Source organism: Lycium barbarum, chromosome 1 (assembly GCF_019175385.1).
Source record: "Lycium barbarum isolate Lr01 chromosome 1, ASM1917538v2, whole genome shotgun sequence".
Classification (NCBI taxonomy): domain Eukaryota; kingdom Viridiplantae; phylum Streptophyta; class Magnoliopsida; order Solanales; family Solanaceae; genus Lycium; species Lycium barbarum.
This window is the reverse complement of record NC_083337.1, coordinates 7,641,501-7,658,299: the sequence shown is the minus strand read 5'-3', so window position 1 is coordinate 7,658,299 and position 16,799 is coordinate 7,641,501. Positions and strand designations below refer to the sequence as shown.

General features: G+C 37.2%; 1 protein-coding gene and 1 long non-coding RNA gene across 2 annotated transcripts; both read right to left on the bottom strand.

The window, feature by feature from the left end:
* Nucleotides 1–2,963: 2,963 nt before the first annotated feature.
* On the bottom strand, nt 2,964–4,979 carry LOC132626092 (uncharacterized). Its single transcript, XR_009577082.1, has 3 exons — nt 4,526–4,979; nt 4,003–4,059; nt 2,964–3,242 (listed from the first exon to the last, which is right to left on the bottom strand). It is a non-coding gene; the product is annotated as an uncharacterized LOC132626092 (long non-coding RNA).
* Nucleotides 4,980–6,594: 1,615 nt separating this feature from the next.
* LOC132609141 (phenolic glucoside malonyltransferase 1-like) lies at nt 6,595–13,569 on the bottom strand. Its single transcript, XM_060323002.1, has 3 exons — nt 13,126–13,569; nt 7,125–7,247; nt 6,595–7,082 (listed from the first exon to the last, which is right to left on the bottom strand). Exons 1-3 carry the CDS (start codon nt 13,567–13,569, stop codon nt 6,648–6,650), a joined length of 1,002 nt encoding a protein of 333 aa, XP_060178985.1. The 3' UTR covers nt 6,595–6,647.
* Between the last annotated feature and the right edge of the window lie 3,230 nt (nt 13,570–16,799).

The following is a 16,799-nucleotide window of genomic DNA, read 5'->3' as shown; positions in this document are numbered from 1 at the left end:
TGTCCCGTCTTATGATTCTGTTGTGATCTGTAGAGGTCTGTAGACATACATGTGGGTTCTGTATATGTTTTGGGTTGATATGATCTGTGATGGCTTTATCGGCTTGCACATGCTATATCTGTTCATCCGTGATAGTTAGTGACGCCATTTGACTTCTATATTTATATATTCTGCTAATATGCCGGTTTGGGTTAAGGGGTATGTCCGGGTGTCCAGCACGGACACTAGTCGCGGCCTACGGGGTTGCGTCGTGACACTATCCTACGTGGCACTAACATTTGATGACGTAGCATGCCACCTCACCACCCTAACCTATTTTACTTCTCTCCTCTATTGATCCTTTCACCACTAAAATTTCCTTTCCCCTCCACAACTATTGCCACCATTGCTTCAAACTTCAAAGCAGCAACAACAAAACAACTGTTGGTTCCAATTTGTTGTTTCAAATGGAAATTACTTTGTTTTTTTTTCCTTCCAATTTGCCCTAATTCCTAAAGCTACTAAGTACTAACAACAGATATATACTCCAGTTTAATTCAAAGTCTAATTTATGCCTGATATATAGGATCAACAGCTTGTCAAATGATCGCCGAAAAATGAAAGGATTTAAATTTAAATTTAAATTTCGATATATCCCAAATAGCCTTCGTCAAAATAAAAAGTGAACTAGTTAGTTGGAACGACAATTGTCATCACTATTGAATGAAAAAAATTTCATCCATATTCGACCTGCGTTTTAACAAATCAGATGGACACGTTAGTCAAATACCTTAAAAATTTTATCCAGTTTGCGGGCAGGAGTTCTAGTCCACCATATGCGAGAAAAGAAAATTTTAGTGGTGGTAATGGTAGCAATAGTGGTGGAGGGGAAGAAAATTTTAATGGTGGAAGAACAAAGAGGGGAAGGGTAAAATGGGTTAGGAGTGGTGACGTCATCAAATGTTAGTGCCACGTAGGATTGGATGTCCACCTTGAAACATTGGGAAACATCCTAATTTTTTCATGTGAAAACACAACTATTTTTTCTTTTCTCACTGACTCAATCAAAATGTATGTGGAAATAGCCACTGGACATAGTGTGTTACACCTCGGAAAAATTTCATGTCGTCATATGATAGATAAACTAATGTAGGGTGAGGCGAATACGATGTTTCTAAAAGTAAGAAAGGATATTTAATGATCCTAGTTAAGATTTCAAAGATGTTGGAAGTAAGAGGAGAAAGTTCCTTAAGAAGGGCAAAGTATATGTTGTGTTTTGGAAAGATTCCGTAAAGTACCGAGCTAATGTTGACTTAATGATGTAAAGTACAATGTTATACGGACCGTATAAGAGTCCGTATAACACCCGACAGGCTGATGTATTTTCAAATTTATAAATGAGATCCCACTTCATTATTTTCATTTTTCACACTTCACCACTTCTCTCCAAGTCTCTAGAACATTCCATACGTTTCATATACAAGAATCCAAAGGAAATCAAGGGCTCATATCATTAATCCAAGGGAATCAAGTATAAGGAAGCTCTTAGGGGTTGCTAGAGTCAAGAAAACTTTATGGATTGAAACTAGGGTTTTACTTCAAGTGAAGTACTTCCATCCAAGGGTTATTCCTACTCAATCAAAGGTTCATGTCATGTCATTTGGACTATGGAGAGGTTGAAAGACTAGGGTAGAGGAAGAAAATAGAAAAGGAAGTCAAAGTGTGACTTTTATGATACTTATGAGTAGTAATATATATGTAGTCATAATTCTTAGTATGATATGGATATAATCTTGTTATGGAAGGTAAAAATGGTAATAAAGAAGCATTGTATGTAAGTGTGCTAAAATGGGTATGAAGTTGTTGGTATGAGTTGAACATGGGGGTGAATATTGAAGGCTTGGTGTAATGTGATTACTTGAATTGGATATTATGAGTGTATTGTGGATGTTATTGTGATTGTTGGGAGTTGTTTTGTGATATGGTGGAAGTTGACGAAATAGGGGAAATGCTGCCCAATTTTCATTAGACTATGAATTATTCTAGTTTGAATTTAAGAGTGTCATTAAGGCTTAACCATGGCATGCATGAATCCTTCTAAATGTAGATTATTCAAGCTTCAACGGTGAGCGTTAGATAGTTGAGAAGACAAAGAGGTATGTAAGGCTAACCCTTCTTTCGATAAGGCATGGTTCCTTGGCTATATATATATATATATATATATATATATATATATATATATATATATATATATATATATATATATATATATATATATATATATCATTTTATGAGTTATATAATGTCCTCCAAATGATTCTATCTCCAAAGCTACTAAAGCTCATGATCCTCGATATTTTCATGATTCCATTGCATCCTTTGCAAGATAGTTGATCCTCCAAGGATAGACGTAACAAAAACGATAATGGTAATGATGTTGATGATACTTATGGACCTTTATGTATACGTGTCTAGTTATGTATGACTATTACGTGACACCGAGCTTATATAGCCGGGTATGATACCTATCGCGAGCACACCACTGCAGTTGGGTACGGATACCACTGAGCCTTGGTAGGGCCAGGTATGTCTAATCACCGAGCCTTGTCATGGCCGGGTATGCGAAACACCGAACTTTCATGGTCGGGTATGGTATGGACACGGATATGAATATGAATATGGATACGAACACGAATGTATATGTATGTATGTACACGAGTACACTTTAGAAATGGAAGGTCCCTATGAAAGACAAGTAAGTAAGTAAGTAAGGAAGTAAGTAAGTAATTATGATGATGGCTTTACATCTCCCGATTCTCCCATCTTATGTTATTTCTTATGCTGTCTCTTATGCTCCTATTATGATGTTGATTATGCTTTATGTCACGGGTACCCGGGGCTAGCCACCGAGCACCACTCGCTCTAATACTCATCTTACTCATTTAATGCTCTTTTACCAATTTTATACAGGAATTGTAGGAAAATCATATTTTATATAAAAACATAAATACTTATATACATTTGCCTCTCGGCCATTAAAATAACATATACATAATAATAACATCTTGCGAGACCATCTGACCCACACTGCGTATCTACGAGCCTCTACTGACATACTAAACATATAGACGGAACAAGACTCCGTCATGCCCAAAATATGCATATATACCAAAAGAAGAACCATAAGCACCTCCGGACAATGGAGTGCTCTCAATCAGTTGACAGCTACTAAGGGTCTGGACCAAGCTCACCTTCCTGTCTACCTGTGAGCATGAACACAGCGTCCAAAGAAAACGGACGTCAGTACGAACATTGTACTGAGTATGAGAGGCATAAATAATAAAGAAAGACAGTGTTAATATAATGTGAACATCAATATGAAACATCTGAATCTGAGTGACAATTATGAAAGAAGTAATGCATGCTGTCTTATTCATGCTCATCATAATTTCATATATGCATAATATGCAAGCTGCCCGTCCATATCGGAACGGTGTAATAATCAATAACATTAGCCCGCGTCCAGGCCTCCCGCGTCCGGGGTACCATCTCATGCCGCCCACTAGTGGTGTCTGCCCATGCCAAAAGGTCATGGTGTATCCGTATAGCTGCCCGCCTTGGCGGTGACTGCCCGGCCAACTAGGCGCGGTGTAATGTGATCATGACATGCTCATAAAAAATACTTGTAATAATATGCTTATCATAATATGCTTATCATAGTACATGCATAAGACTCAAGATCAACTATACTCTGTCGGGGTGGCGTAAGGTCGTGATCCCCGATTTCATTATGGAGCAATTATTGACATTCTGCCTCACCTTGAAGGAATTAGAACATAAGGTGAGTGTAAGCAATAAATAACATCACTATCAATATGGCACCATCATATCATATCTCTTATCTTATATAGACATTTATGGACTTAGGCTTCTAGCTTTCCGGAAAATAGGAACTCATGAAGAGGAAAAGAACTTATGCTATAGGATTCATGCCATTAGAAAGAAAGGACTAGCCTCACATACCTTTGTCGTTTAGATATGTTATCCTTCACTTGCCCTCCCCCAATGTCACGCCGTTACCTTCACGGGAGAATTTGTATTAACATTAGTTAATCGATTATAAGAACGCGTTGTAAATTCTAGAGAAAATCGGGCAGCATTTCCCCTGTAAACTTAACAATCCTCGAAATTCCAACTTAGCCAAACATCAATAAAAATACCAACAACAATAATATCAACAATTTCATATCAAACTAGAATTAAATCCATTCTTACTTTACTTCCAAAACAGCCCAATATACATCCGGATGCCAATGTTTGTACACACTTCTTTATTTTCGTATATCCATAATATAATAACAACAACAACTACAGCCAATTCCCCGATATTCCAGTACACCAAACAATTTATAACAACCACCAAACAGTCCACATGGTAACAATAATAATTTATCCGATTTCCAGCATAATTTTTGTATTTCTTTCATCTAGCAATCTAGATACGACTTGAATAAATCAAATACGTCTAGGAGAGAGGATTTCTTACCTTATATGCCAAGAAATACTTTTCTTCCACCTTCTCTTTGAAAAAAATTCTCTGATTTGCTAGGATCCGGAGGAAACCGATGTTATAAACATAAAGTCGACGGAGGAGGATAACTATACATGGTCTTGGAGCAACTCTCTCCCTAGGCCAAATTCCCCATTTTCACGTTGAACCAGTGGCTTGAAAATACCATGGCTAGTGCCCTTTTATTAGCTATACATGGAAATGCTAATCTTCTTGGATGCTATGGTTCTACACAACTAATAAACATATATAGCAACATACGGTGGTGCTAGATATCTAGAGAACCTTAATGTTTAAGAATTAATATATCAGATGTGTATATATATATTTATATCCTAGCACAAAAGGAATGCAACAAATATAAACATATGCTGGATACGGTGGTGATTATTTCTATGTAAAGAAATGGTGTCCCACGTGTCTTAATAGAAAGTATAGCTTATCTCTTTGCCACCACATCTCTTTGCCACCACTTTATGTTGGAAGACGTTCCATGGTAATAATGATCTTAGCAAAATGACAAAATATCATAAGTAATATTGTCAAATAGAAAGACTTCAACCTTATTCAAATATATTATAAAAAATATTTTATAACAATTGACACGTAAATATGGAGATATCTAGAAGAGTATATCTTGTCTAATTTTCCAATCTCATATAAGGAGTACAAATTTTTGTACCATAAATTTTTAAAACGGTAAAAATATAATTTATTTTCTTATGAGAAAATAATCTCTATCTTTACAATAAAGGAAAAATCACATTTATAAACTTCCTCATATAAGGTTTATAATTTAGAGCATATCTAGAAGTAGTAATTTTAATAACTTTATAAAATCATATCTATCAAACTTTCTACTAAAATATTTCACCTAAGAGAAAAATACGGGATGTAACACTTTACATAATCAGTACAATATTCGTACTGACGTCCTTTTATTTGTGGACGCTGCATCATGCCCGCAGGTGGCCAGAGAGACAGGCTTAATCCATAGCTTTCTTATTCAGGGACTACTTAGAGGAGCTCCATTTCATCCGGAGCTACAACTTTTGGTATTATTCTTTTGTGTACATACATGCGCTCGGCGGGGTCCTGTCCCGCCTATATGATGTTACCTACTCTTCTTAGAGGCTCGTAGACCGTTGTATATGGTTAGATGTCTTGAAGCCTTGTCGGCTTATATTTTGTATATCATTTTGATGGCCTCGTCGGCTTATGTATATTGATGCGGGCATAGTTGCTAATGATGGTATAAATGTGTTGTTGCCCAATGAGTTTAGCATTATTTATGTATAGCATTCATGAGTAAGCTATGTGGTCCACCCAGCTGTGAATACGAATGTACGATAAGAGGTACCCGAGTGGGTTTGCACCGGGTGCCGTCATGGCCCCCGGGTTGGGTCGTGACATAGTGATTTTTAGTTATGACCTCACTAACTAGACCTTCGAAGCCCAAATCGAGCTCAACTCAAGTTTACTCAAAGATCACTCTAGTTAGAAAGCTCTCATCTAGAATATTAAATCGGAGAAATTAGGTCAGACTTCAAAGCTCAGATGTCAATCCGAGGTTAGGTAAAGATAGGATTTTTTTTTTATCGACATGTTTTTACTAATTTCACCTATGATTAAGATCATGGTGATAATATCTATTTCAAGAACATGATTATATATTGTTGGAGGCTATTTGATAAGAATCTTCAAATTAAATGTAGTCTCCTAATGTTCCATCGGCCTCCTCCACCCCAAGGTGGATTAATAAAGAAAAATCAACTCTCCTGATTTTTGACCTAATGAAGAAACCCCTTTTAGCCCCTTCATCACAAAAGACATATATTAGGGGAGCAAAATGCAAAAAAGCTCATTTCAGTGCAGACGATATGTCACATAATTGAATAGCAAAGTATATTATCTGGACCAGATCAAGATACACTAAATAGCGTTTGAAAAATGATTCTTATCGGGACTAGTATATATGTCCAATTATTGCAGCTACTATTTGAATTATTTCATTTGTCAATCCACTACATCATGTGTGTGTATATACATATATGGAACTTTCTATTGTTTGGTGAAATTATAATTTTAGCTAGGCTTGCTATAGAAAGCTGAGCCCATGGGTGAATATAGCAGCAAAAGCATTCATTCGAGTTTTAGACAAAGATAAGCCAACCTCTAAATCTCCATCAAAGTCCTTTGATTTACCAAGAGACATCGATATTCCATTATCACTGTCAATAGAAACGAACTCTAACTTCGAGGGCCTTCCCCAGCTAAAATCAGCAGCATATAAGTCAAGCTTTTGTGATCCAGCAACTGAAAGGCACCGATTCAAGTCTACATTGGTATATTGTCTAAACCAGCTACCATTCAGGATCCACTCCTCATCGTTCATTCTTTTCTGAATGGATTCCCTAATTAATTCCACAGCAATCGTAAAGCCTTCCTTTCCAGCTAAGTCAGCATGTCTTATTCTTGCAATGTACCCCACTATGCAATTCCCAAAATAAGATGGAGGAAGTGGTGGATTGAATCACTCTCTACAATCTGCTGCACATCCAAAGAGTTCCATTACATTATCGTCTATATCTTCTCCGATCGCGGCCTCTGATTTTATCAAGCAAGTCCATACATAAGCACATGTTACGATAAAAAATGTTACATGAGTTAGACTCAATCGTCTTGACAATATCAAATTCTTGAGTTTTTCGATATCATCTCATGTTATAGTAAATGTACCTCGAACCTTGTCAGCAGGAGTCACTGTGTCACTGATAACGTCCAAATCCACCCTATTAATTAGAATGGGCACGGTCGTATGCAAATATAATTTACCCAACTATGAGTCGGGGTCGAATCTCACAGAGAACAATATGTAGGCGATTAGGAAAAGTAGGAATTTTCACCAATAATAGCTAAAGCCAAACGATAGATAATATTTTGGTTTTGTTTGAGAGAAAATTATAACTAATACAAAAATGTAAACTAACCTAGAAAGCAAGTAAAATGATCAATGGCCACAAGCATGGATACAAGGGAAACTACGCTCAAGTAACGATCAAATATACTTCATGATTTACAAATAATAGTGAGTTTATATTACTTAGCCTCGGATAATGACTCTAAATTAGCTTCTTCCGAAGACTAACTAGACTACCTAATTGAATATCCCTAAAGCAATTAGGAGCATTAAGAACACCCGAATATGGCTACAAGTGGTGTCGCCTATCCCTAGGTCGATTTCCATTAGATGAGGGTTAACACCTCAAATTCTTGTTAATTAATCTTTCTCAATCCCGAGTTTGCCTCTTCCAAGTTTAAACCGAAATAAATGGGCAATTCTTAGGGTTAGCTACTCCCTTAAGAATCATTCAAAATGAGATTAATTAAAGAAACAATAACCCACTTCATTAGGAATAAAATCATTCAACACATAAGCAAAATAAGAGATTCAATCCAAACTTAAACAATGTATACTTCCATAAACAAGGTTCAAGTATTGAAATGAAATACTACACACATAAATATTCAATACAAAACAAGGAATTGAAGAAAGGATTAAGAAATATCTCATTACAGTGTTTCCAATCTTCTCCTCCAATGGTGTTGGTGATGAAACCCTAGCCTCCAAGTTTATGTGTTATGCCAAAGATGAAAATGTTTTGCCCCCTAGTCTTCCTTTTTATGTTTCCCAATTTTTCCAAGTCCAAAAAATGACAAAATATGCCCCAGATTTTCGTTTTTGCAGTTCTGCCCGTATTTTGCAAATCTGTCCCGTTTTTGCAAAACTGTCCACTTTTGACAGTTTTGCAAAACTGTGCAGTTTTGTCCAATTTGACCTCTTTTTGACTTTATTTTCACTTGATTTCTTCCGATCACTTCTAAATCACATAAACCTGTAAAATAGATGTAAATGATATTAAATGCACTATTTTCTCAAGCAAACATAGCAAAAATATAAGATTAAAGAAGAGATAAGTTGGTAAAATACCAACTTATCAAACTCCCAAACTTAAACTATTGCTTGTTCTCAAGCAATTCAAAACATACAATCTCTTTCGAAGAAATCGACTCAATAGTGCACCAACATCATACCAAGTTAAAAAGTTTACTTTAAGCACAAAAACGTGACTTTGATTGGTACCAACAATTAATTCAAAACATATGAATCACCAACTTCTTCTTAAAAACTTCATTTTCCTTTCAAGTGCTCAAACACCAAGTTAATCAAAGTAGCAATCAAGTCATGACACTAAAGCTTCAAAATTTGCCTCCTTATCACAAAACAACTTTCTTTTGTTCATTCCTCTCAATTGGAAAATGAAACAATTTCACAACTTAAATTCTCATGTGCCCTCACACTCAAGAGAGAATCCCACACTTATAAAATATAATTCAAAACACAAATGGGATATTAAATAGAAAGAATTAACTCTCTTCTCTCACAAAGATGTTCAATTGCACAAGTAGTACCATAAGCTTGCCCTTCATGTATTTCTCCACTAATATAGACACACTTGGTTCAAAATCAATTAGGACTTAAAGGGTTGTAATGTAGGCTTTTAGTTAAGGTAGGGACATAATTTGGAAATAGTGACTCAAAAACCTCCCTAAGCACTACAATTTTCAACAATCAAAGCACACTTCCTTTCAAGCTTTTCCACCATTTTTTTCATTTTTCATTTCGCCAACTAGTCTTCCCTTTATTCATAACTCTTTATTATTCCTTCCTTTATTTTTATTTTTTTCTTTTTCAAAATAACAAGGAAGTTTCCAATTTTTTTTTCTACTACTTCATTTTTTTCTTTCACCTTAAAGTAACTCCCACATCACAACTTTTTTCAACTATCACCCTCAAACTTAGGCTTTTAGCCTACGTTTGCACTTTCAACGCACTTAAGGAGGTAGGGTACCAAAAGATGGATCAATGAAGAACAAAAGGTTAAAGCTTGTAACATGGTTGCCAAAGAAAAGGTTAAAGGCTCAAAAGGGGTTGACTAGGGAAAATATGCAAGGGTAGGAAATTTAAGGCAAAACGATCCAAAGAAGGCCTAACATCATTTTTCAAACCAAGTGTAACCTAGAATTTCGCCTTGAAACACATTCCGGGCAAGTTCTAGACCACAAGTAATGTAAAAGAACTCACAAAAAAACCTCATCACACATGGCACATGAAAACTCAAGTAGAATATGTATCCAAGAACCAATTGAAACAAATGAACTCAAAAAGTCACTCATAGCCTAAAGAGACTAATTAGTGAAAGTAAAAGCAAAAAATTAAATCTAAAAGTCACAACAAGAAACCTTACTTCAATCATTTTTCTTTTTCAAAAATCAAGAGTTCATATGTTAAGGTTTAAATAAGTTGGTACCAAGCAAGCCGAAAATTAGCCAAGGGGTAAAAAATCACATCCCAACACCATTTTTACTCCTAAACTACCTAACTAAGAACGGAAATAAAATAACAAAAGTGACTAATCCACAACATGCAAAAAGAACGAAATTTTCAAGAATTTGAGCAAGTTCCATTTGTAACGTTTATCCACAGCCACACCAACAATCACAAAATAAGCCCGACAAGGGCACACAATCAAGCATAACCAAAATATAACGTGCTACCACATGCCACCCCTAACTAAAAACATTGCAGTGTCCTCACTGCACAAGCAAAAACTGGACAGTTTCTGCAATTTTCAGCAGCTACTGGTTTGGGGCTGTCCGAAAATTCGACCTACTCAAAACAACTCCAAAAATTCTGAAACTTTGCAGATTAGTCAAAAACCATAAACAAAACTATTCTAAAAAATCAAATTTCAAAAATAATTTAAAATTTTTAAAACGATGGGTTGCCTCCCACCAAGCGCTTAAGTTAACGTCGCGGCACGACGGTTACCTTTTACCACTTTTCCCTCCATTTGGAAGATATGAATTTGCGCCCCAACTTTGAATCAAGATTCCGGTGATGCTCATGAGAAGGTGGTAGGAAAGCAAAGAGGCCAACTCTCGGGTGTCGCAATTTGCACTTTTTGGCCCTTAAGTGAGGCATGCCATTTTGTCTTCTTGGCATAGCAAACTTCAAAATAAAAATGCTTTCTTCTTCATCTCCAAAAATCTCCATTGGCTTGATTGGTTCAACTTCCATATCATCAACCAAGCACAATGTTGAAAAATGGTTAGAATGTGGTCCAATGCGCTCAAATTCCAAACTTGCATGACTTTTGACATCCTCACCCAAAAATGAACTAGAGTCTTCAAAAACTATTTTATGAACTTTTTTATGCAACACTAGTATCATTTCTTCAACTTCGGCATCTTGCATTATTTTTGGATTGGTCGGTAGGCAATACATCATTAACTCATGAAAATCAATCTTGACCTCTTCTTCATTGGAAACCAACTAAAAATTACAATCCATAACCTTTTGATATTGAGCATCACATGCTTCAACTTTTGCATTCAACTCGGTCTTCAATTCTCGGATAGAAATTTCAAGTAGCTCTACTTCTTGACTTTGCTCAACATGCATTTTTAGATATTCTTCAATCATCCATGAAAAGCCTTCACGGTGATCCCCATAGACTTCAAGATGTTGAGCTTGATTCATTAGCCAATCGTGGCTCACAATATCCACTTTGTCAAGTTTTTCTTCATGGTGAGAATCGTCCAAATCTTGTAAAAATCCTAACATGGTGAAATCCATGTTTTGGATAGTTTCATCATCTCCATTTTGAACTACTTCCCACCATTTGGCCACAATTTTCCCATATTTTTCATTTCTCTCCATAATGCCACTTAACATTTCCTCAATTTCCTCTTTTCGAGTATTGGAGATTTCTTCTTTATGACTTAGCTCATTTTCTTCAAGTTGAACCACTTCTTCAATTTCACAACTCTTGTTGTGGTCACAAGAATTTTCGGGCTCATCTTGTAAATTTGAAATCTCTTCTTCAACTACTTCATTTTGAGGAATAGGCACATCCATGGAAATTGAAAATTTTTCATCCTCAAGTGATTTGTTCATTTCCAAAATGGATTGCCCGGCGAGTTCTCGCTCCTCCTCCCTTTCTCGGTCAAAGTATGCTTGGAGCAATTCTATGATACCTTCATATCTGGTACTTTGCCCTTCGTTTGCCATATCATTGTTCCTATCAAACTTAAAAGCACAACTAGTATTTTCATTAGAACAACTTGGGGGAGGGGAAGGAAAATAATTAGGACAATCACTCCAATGTCCATTCTGACCACCACATATATTACAAATATTCCCATCATAGGATTGAGACGGTGCACACATCTCTCTCCCGGGAGCATTTTCACAATCTCGCCAAAAGTGAGGTCCTTCACAATATGGGCATGGGTCATCAAAGTATGAACAACTACCATCCAACCAATTTTCATTATATGATGCCATTTTTTTTAGCAAAAGCAAAAACTGAACAGTTTTGCAGAAGCAAAAACTGGACAGTTTTTCAGAAACTGGACAGTTTTGCAGAAACAAAAATTGGACAGTTCTGCAGAAACTGTGCAGTTTAGCACAAACTGATTTTTTTTTTAATTTTTATATAAAGCAAAGAAAGTTTGGACCAAAGCAAGTTAGCTTAAATCCCAAACTAACCCAAATACGCCAAATTGTTCCCCGGCAACGGCGCCATTTTTTATAACGTCCAAATCCACCCTATTAATTAGAATGGGCACAGTCGTATGCAAATATAATTTACCCAACTATGAGTCGGGGTCGAATCCCACAGAGAACAATATGTAGGCGATTAGGAAAAGTAGGAATTTTCACCAATAATAGCTAAAGCCAAACGATAGATAATATTTTGGTTTTGTTTGAGAGAAAATTATAACTAATGCAAAAATGTAAACTAACCTAGAAAGCAAGTAAAATGATCAATGGCCACAAGCATGGATACAAGGGAAACTACGCTCAAGTAACGATCCAATATACTTCATGATTTACAAATAATAGTGAGTTTATATTACTTAGCCTCGGATAATGACTCTAAATTAGCTTCTTCCGAAGACTAACTAGACTACCTAATTGAATATCCCTAAAGCAATTAGGAGCATTAAGAACACCCGAATATGGCTACAAGTGGTGTCGCCTATCCCTAGGTCGATTTCCATTAGATGAGGGTTAACGCCTCAAATTCTTGTTAATTAATCTTTCCCAATCCCGAGTTTGCCTCTTCCAAGTTTAAACCGAAATAAATGGGCAATTCTTAGGGTTAGCTACTCCCTTAAGAATCATTCAAAATGAGATTAATTAAAGAAACAATAACCCACTTCATTAGGAATAAAATCATTCAACACATAAGCAAAACAAGAGATTCAATCCAAACTTAAACAATGTATACTTCCATAAACAAGGTTCAAGTATTGAAATGAAATACTACACACATAAATATTCAATACAAAACAAGGAATTGAAGAAAGGATTAAGAAATATCTCATTACAGTGTTTCCAATCTTCTCCTCCAATGGTGTTGGTGATGAAACCCTAGCCTCCAAGTTTATGTGTTATGCCAAAGATGAAAATGTTTTGCCCCCTAGTCTTCCTTTTTATGTGTCACTTGAATTGCTAAAACCGGGGCTGATTTGAACCCCAGTGTATCCTTAGGTTCCCCCAACTGAGGAACAAAGTGATAAAAATCCTTAGCGTTACGGGGGTGGTCACCAGCGAGATAATTGAAATCCATATCAGTCTCTAAAAAAGTAACAGATACAGAATCGTCCATCACATAACGTAGCTCAGGATATCCACTAGAATCTAGTGGACAAGAAACATTGCCAGCTAAGGGTGTATAGTGTTTGAGAATGAGGGAAAGTGAATCTTTAAGAGAAGGAATAATGTTTTGGACAAAATCGAGTTTGGCAATCGGAAGCTTGTAGAATAAAATCCGCCGCATACGGTGGAAAGCTAACCAGAAATGATCGAAATACGTAAAAGGGAGTGTAAACTCCACTGCACCGTCGGGAGGTGGCGCAACTTGACATTGCTCAATCAATGTATCCATTAGTGTTTGGTTAAGAATTTCAGTAAAGGGGAGTCTATTTGGCTCATAAATATATAGAATTGCACGAAATATGAATCTGGACGTTAGTGGCTAACTTGTGCAGGTGGCCGGAATGGGGCGAGGACGACCAAGAAAGACAGATACTGAGCGGCTGATACAGGATATCCGATTAGTTACCGGAAAATAAAATACATGCTCTAACAAGTAGACAGTCCATGGAAGGTCTTGACGAAGTTACCAACTTTAAATCAAAATACGACTATTGCTCCGGGAACGAGTGCTATTCCTGGGGTGTTGGTGTTACACCTCGTAGTCGTGTACGTGGAATCTATTGGGCGTTAGTTGGTTAAGTCTAGACGTGGCACATTCATCTCATGGTTACGAGGGTTTGAGTTCATATAATAATCTATGGAAGACTCGGGGACCAAGCAAATTAAGAAAATTAAATGTGTCGAAAAATTTGAAACAGGATTTTGAGTCAACTTTGGAGGGGTATATCTCTATGAATATTAGGAGTTTTAAGGTGTTTCAAAATTCTAAGACGAAGTTCGTCGAGTCTAGTTTCTAATACAACAAACCACTCGTTGATAGGACATCGGAATAGGGAATTATAAACGTTACAAATTGAGCCGATGAGCAGAAACAACACTGCTACAGCACTGTAGCTACAGTGCTGCGGCCCAGCCCCTATAAAAAAGGTCAAACCCTCATTTTCTTCATCCAAAAATTTCCAGAAAATTCCACTCCAAAAAGGCTCTTAAATATTACATAGATGTGAAGATTTGAGCAAAATTCTAAGCTCTAGAGTGCTAATCGAAGTCCGGACAACGTATAGTCGCGCGTATCATATCGTTTTGTGTTGAAGATAGATTGGAAACAAGTGGGTATTGAAGAACTTGCCACTTTAGTGAATATAAGGTATGAATCCTTGAATCTTTTTCCTTATTAACATTGATTAAGGAGTAGTTTAAGAATAAAAGTGGTAATTTGTTGTATTGATGTTGTTGGCTTATGGATTGAGGTTGGAAGAGGATTTTGGATGAAAATACATATAATTGTCTTGTAGAATGTTAAGGATGTTGTTGTTGATGTTGTTGGTATTGTTTGGGAGTTGTTCTGATATTTGGAGGAAGCCGATGATATAAGGGAAATGCTGCCCAAATTTTTGTAACCCCAAATTGGACTTCCATAAATGGGTGCTCATGAGTTGAGGGAAATAGGCAAATTAGTCTTTCACAATTAATACTTATAAGTTGATGGATTTATGATGAAGGTTTGATTAATGATATCTTTCTCGATATATATTGGCTCGGGTGAAGGGCAAGCGTCGATATAAGGAATTCTTAAGTGGTGGCTCGACGGATAAGGTATGTAAGGTGTTCGTTCCCTCTTTCTTTGGCGCGAATCCAATTAGTACATAAACACGAGCGTTCCATAACAAATGCCACTTCATGCCTATGCTTGTATTTCAAATATTAAGGTCTTGTGGTTTGATTGGTTTTAAGAAATTATTTCACTCGTTGTCATCGATTATTCCTTTGGACTCGAGATGAATTCCATAAACTATTCGGGGGTTAACGACCTTATGTCACCCCGAAAGGCCAAGAATAAGATCCTTGATTTTCTCATGCAAAAGCAGCCTCAAAACAGTGCTACGGACGGAAAACAGAGTTCTGCGCAGGAAGCTTCAGGCAATTGTGCTTTCCCCCCTCATCGCGGAAGAAAAGCGGAAGCCCTCAGAACTGATGCGGAAGGAAAGCGGAACTCTGCACAGTCCCTTTTTTCAGTTCAGCCCAATAATGGTATATACATATATATACATGTATTGCACTATTTTACTACACCGTGCCGTGCTATAGTCGGCCGGGCATGGCGCGTAGATGCGCACACCACTGCAGTGGGCATGTTATGATATTGCCCCGGACGCGGGCTAATGATGGTAACACCGAGCCTTAATGGCCGGGCATGATTTTACATATATGACACCGAGCCTTACGGCCGAGCATGGATACTCTTTATTATATATAGATATATATACATATGAGCATACAAATGATTTTATCATGCATTGCATTTTGCGCTACTTCCAGATGTTGGATTTTTCTTTTTGCCTATACTAATGTCCCATTTTATCTTAATTGTGTTGTTGCCTCCTGCCTTACATACTCAGTACATTTATCCGTACTGACGTCCCTTTGCACGGGACGCTGCATTTCGTGCTGCAGGTCCTGACAAATTTGTTGAAGAGCAACCACAGTAGGACTTCCCAGCTTCAGCGGTGCTAGCAAGTACCTCTACTCCGGGCTTGCTATCTTTTGGTATTTTTCTTTTGGTGTAATATATGTTCATAGGTATACTCCTAGAGGCTCATGGACATTGTGGGATATGTAAACATTATGTATGGCCTTGTCAGCCTTGTTTTGGCTTCTTGATATGTTTTGATTGCCTTGTCGGCTTTGAGATATACTTGATGATGTAGCGACCTTGTCGGTCCGCGTGTGTATATATGTGTTGATTTATCGAATACCTTTATGTTGGATCCTTTTCCGCGAGCAGACATTCTTGAGTTATGGTATGTGATGTCCAAGTAACAAATAAGTCACGTGACTCCGGCTTACGGGTCGGAGCCTGTCATACTCCTGGTCGGGGGTGTGACAGTTGGACCACGTGAATGCTTCAAAGGGACCGATTAAGGCGGCTAGCCCGACAATCCCAATGAATGCTAATTCAAAAAGGAAGCCGAATGCAGGTGAAGGTACAAGGCCAGGTAGTACTCCGATAACACCAGCTAGTGGGGTGTTAGCTATTGGTACTCCACCAGTGGAAAAACCCCCTAATTTGGGAGGGGCGAGTAACCCACTTACTAGCAAATCCCCGAACCCAGTTGATGCAACAACTAAGACATCACAATTAGAAGGAGGTAAAACTTAGGCTAGCATAGTCTCAGGTGGGAAACTAACTGCTAGGGGAATGGATCTAGATTTTGTTACTCCTATGATAAAGGAGGGTGAAAATTTTGTGCAATTGGAACTGGAGGATACTGTGGAAGAAACAGAGAAGTGGAAAATTGCACTTGTGATATATATCATTGGTGTATCTTCTACTATTGGTGCAATGGACAGATTTCTAAATAGCCAGTGAGACTATGAAGTGAAGCCAAATTTATTACCATAATGATGATTTTTTCATTGTTAGATTTCAGAAAATGGAGGAGAGGGATGCAGTACTTC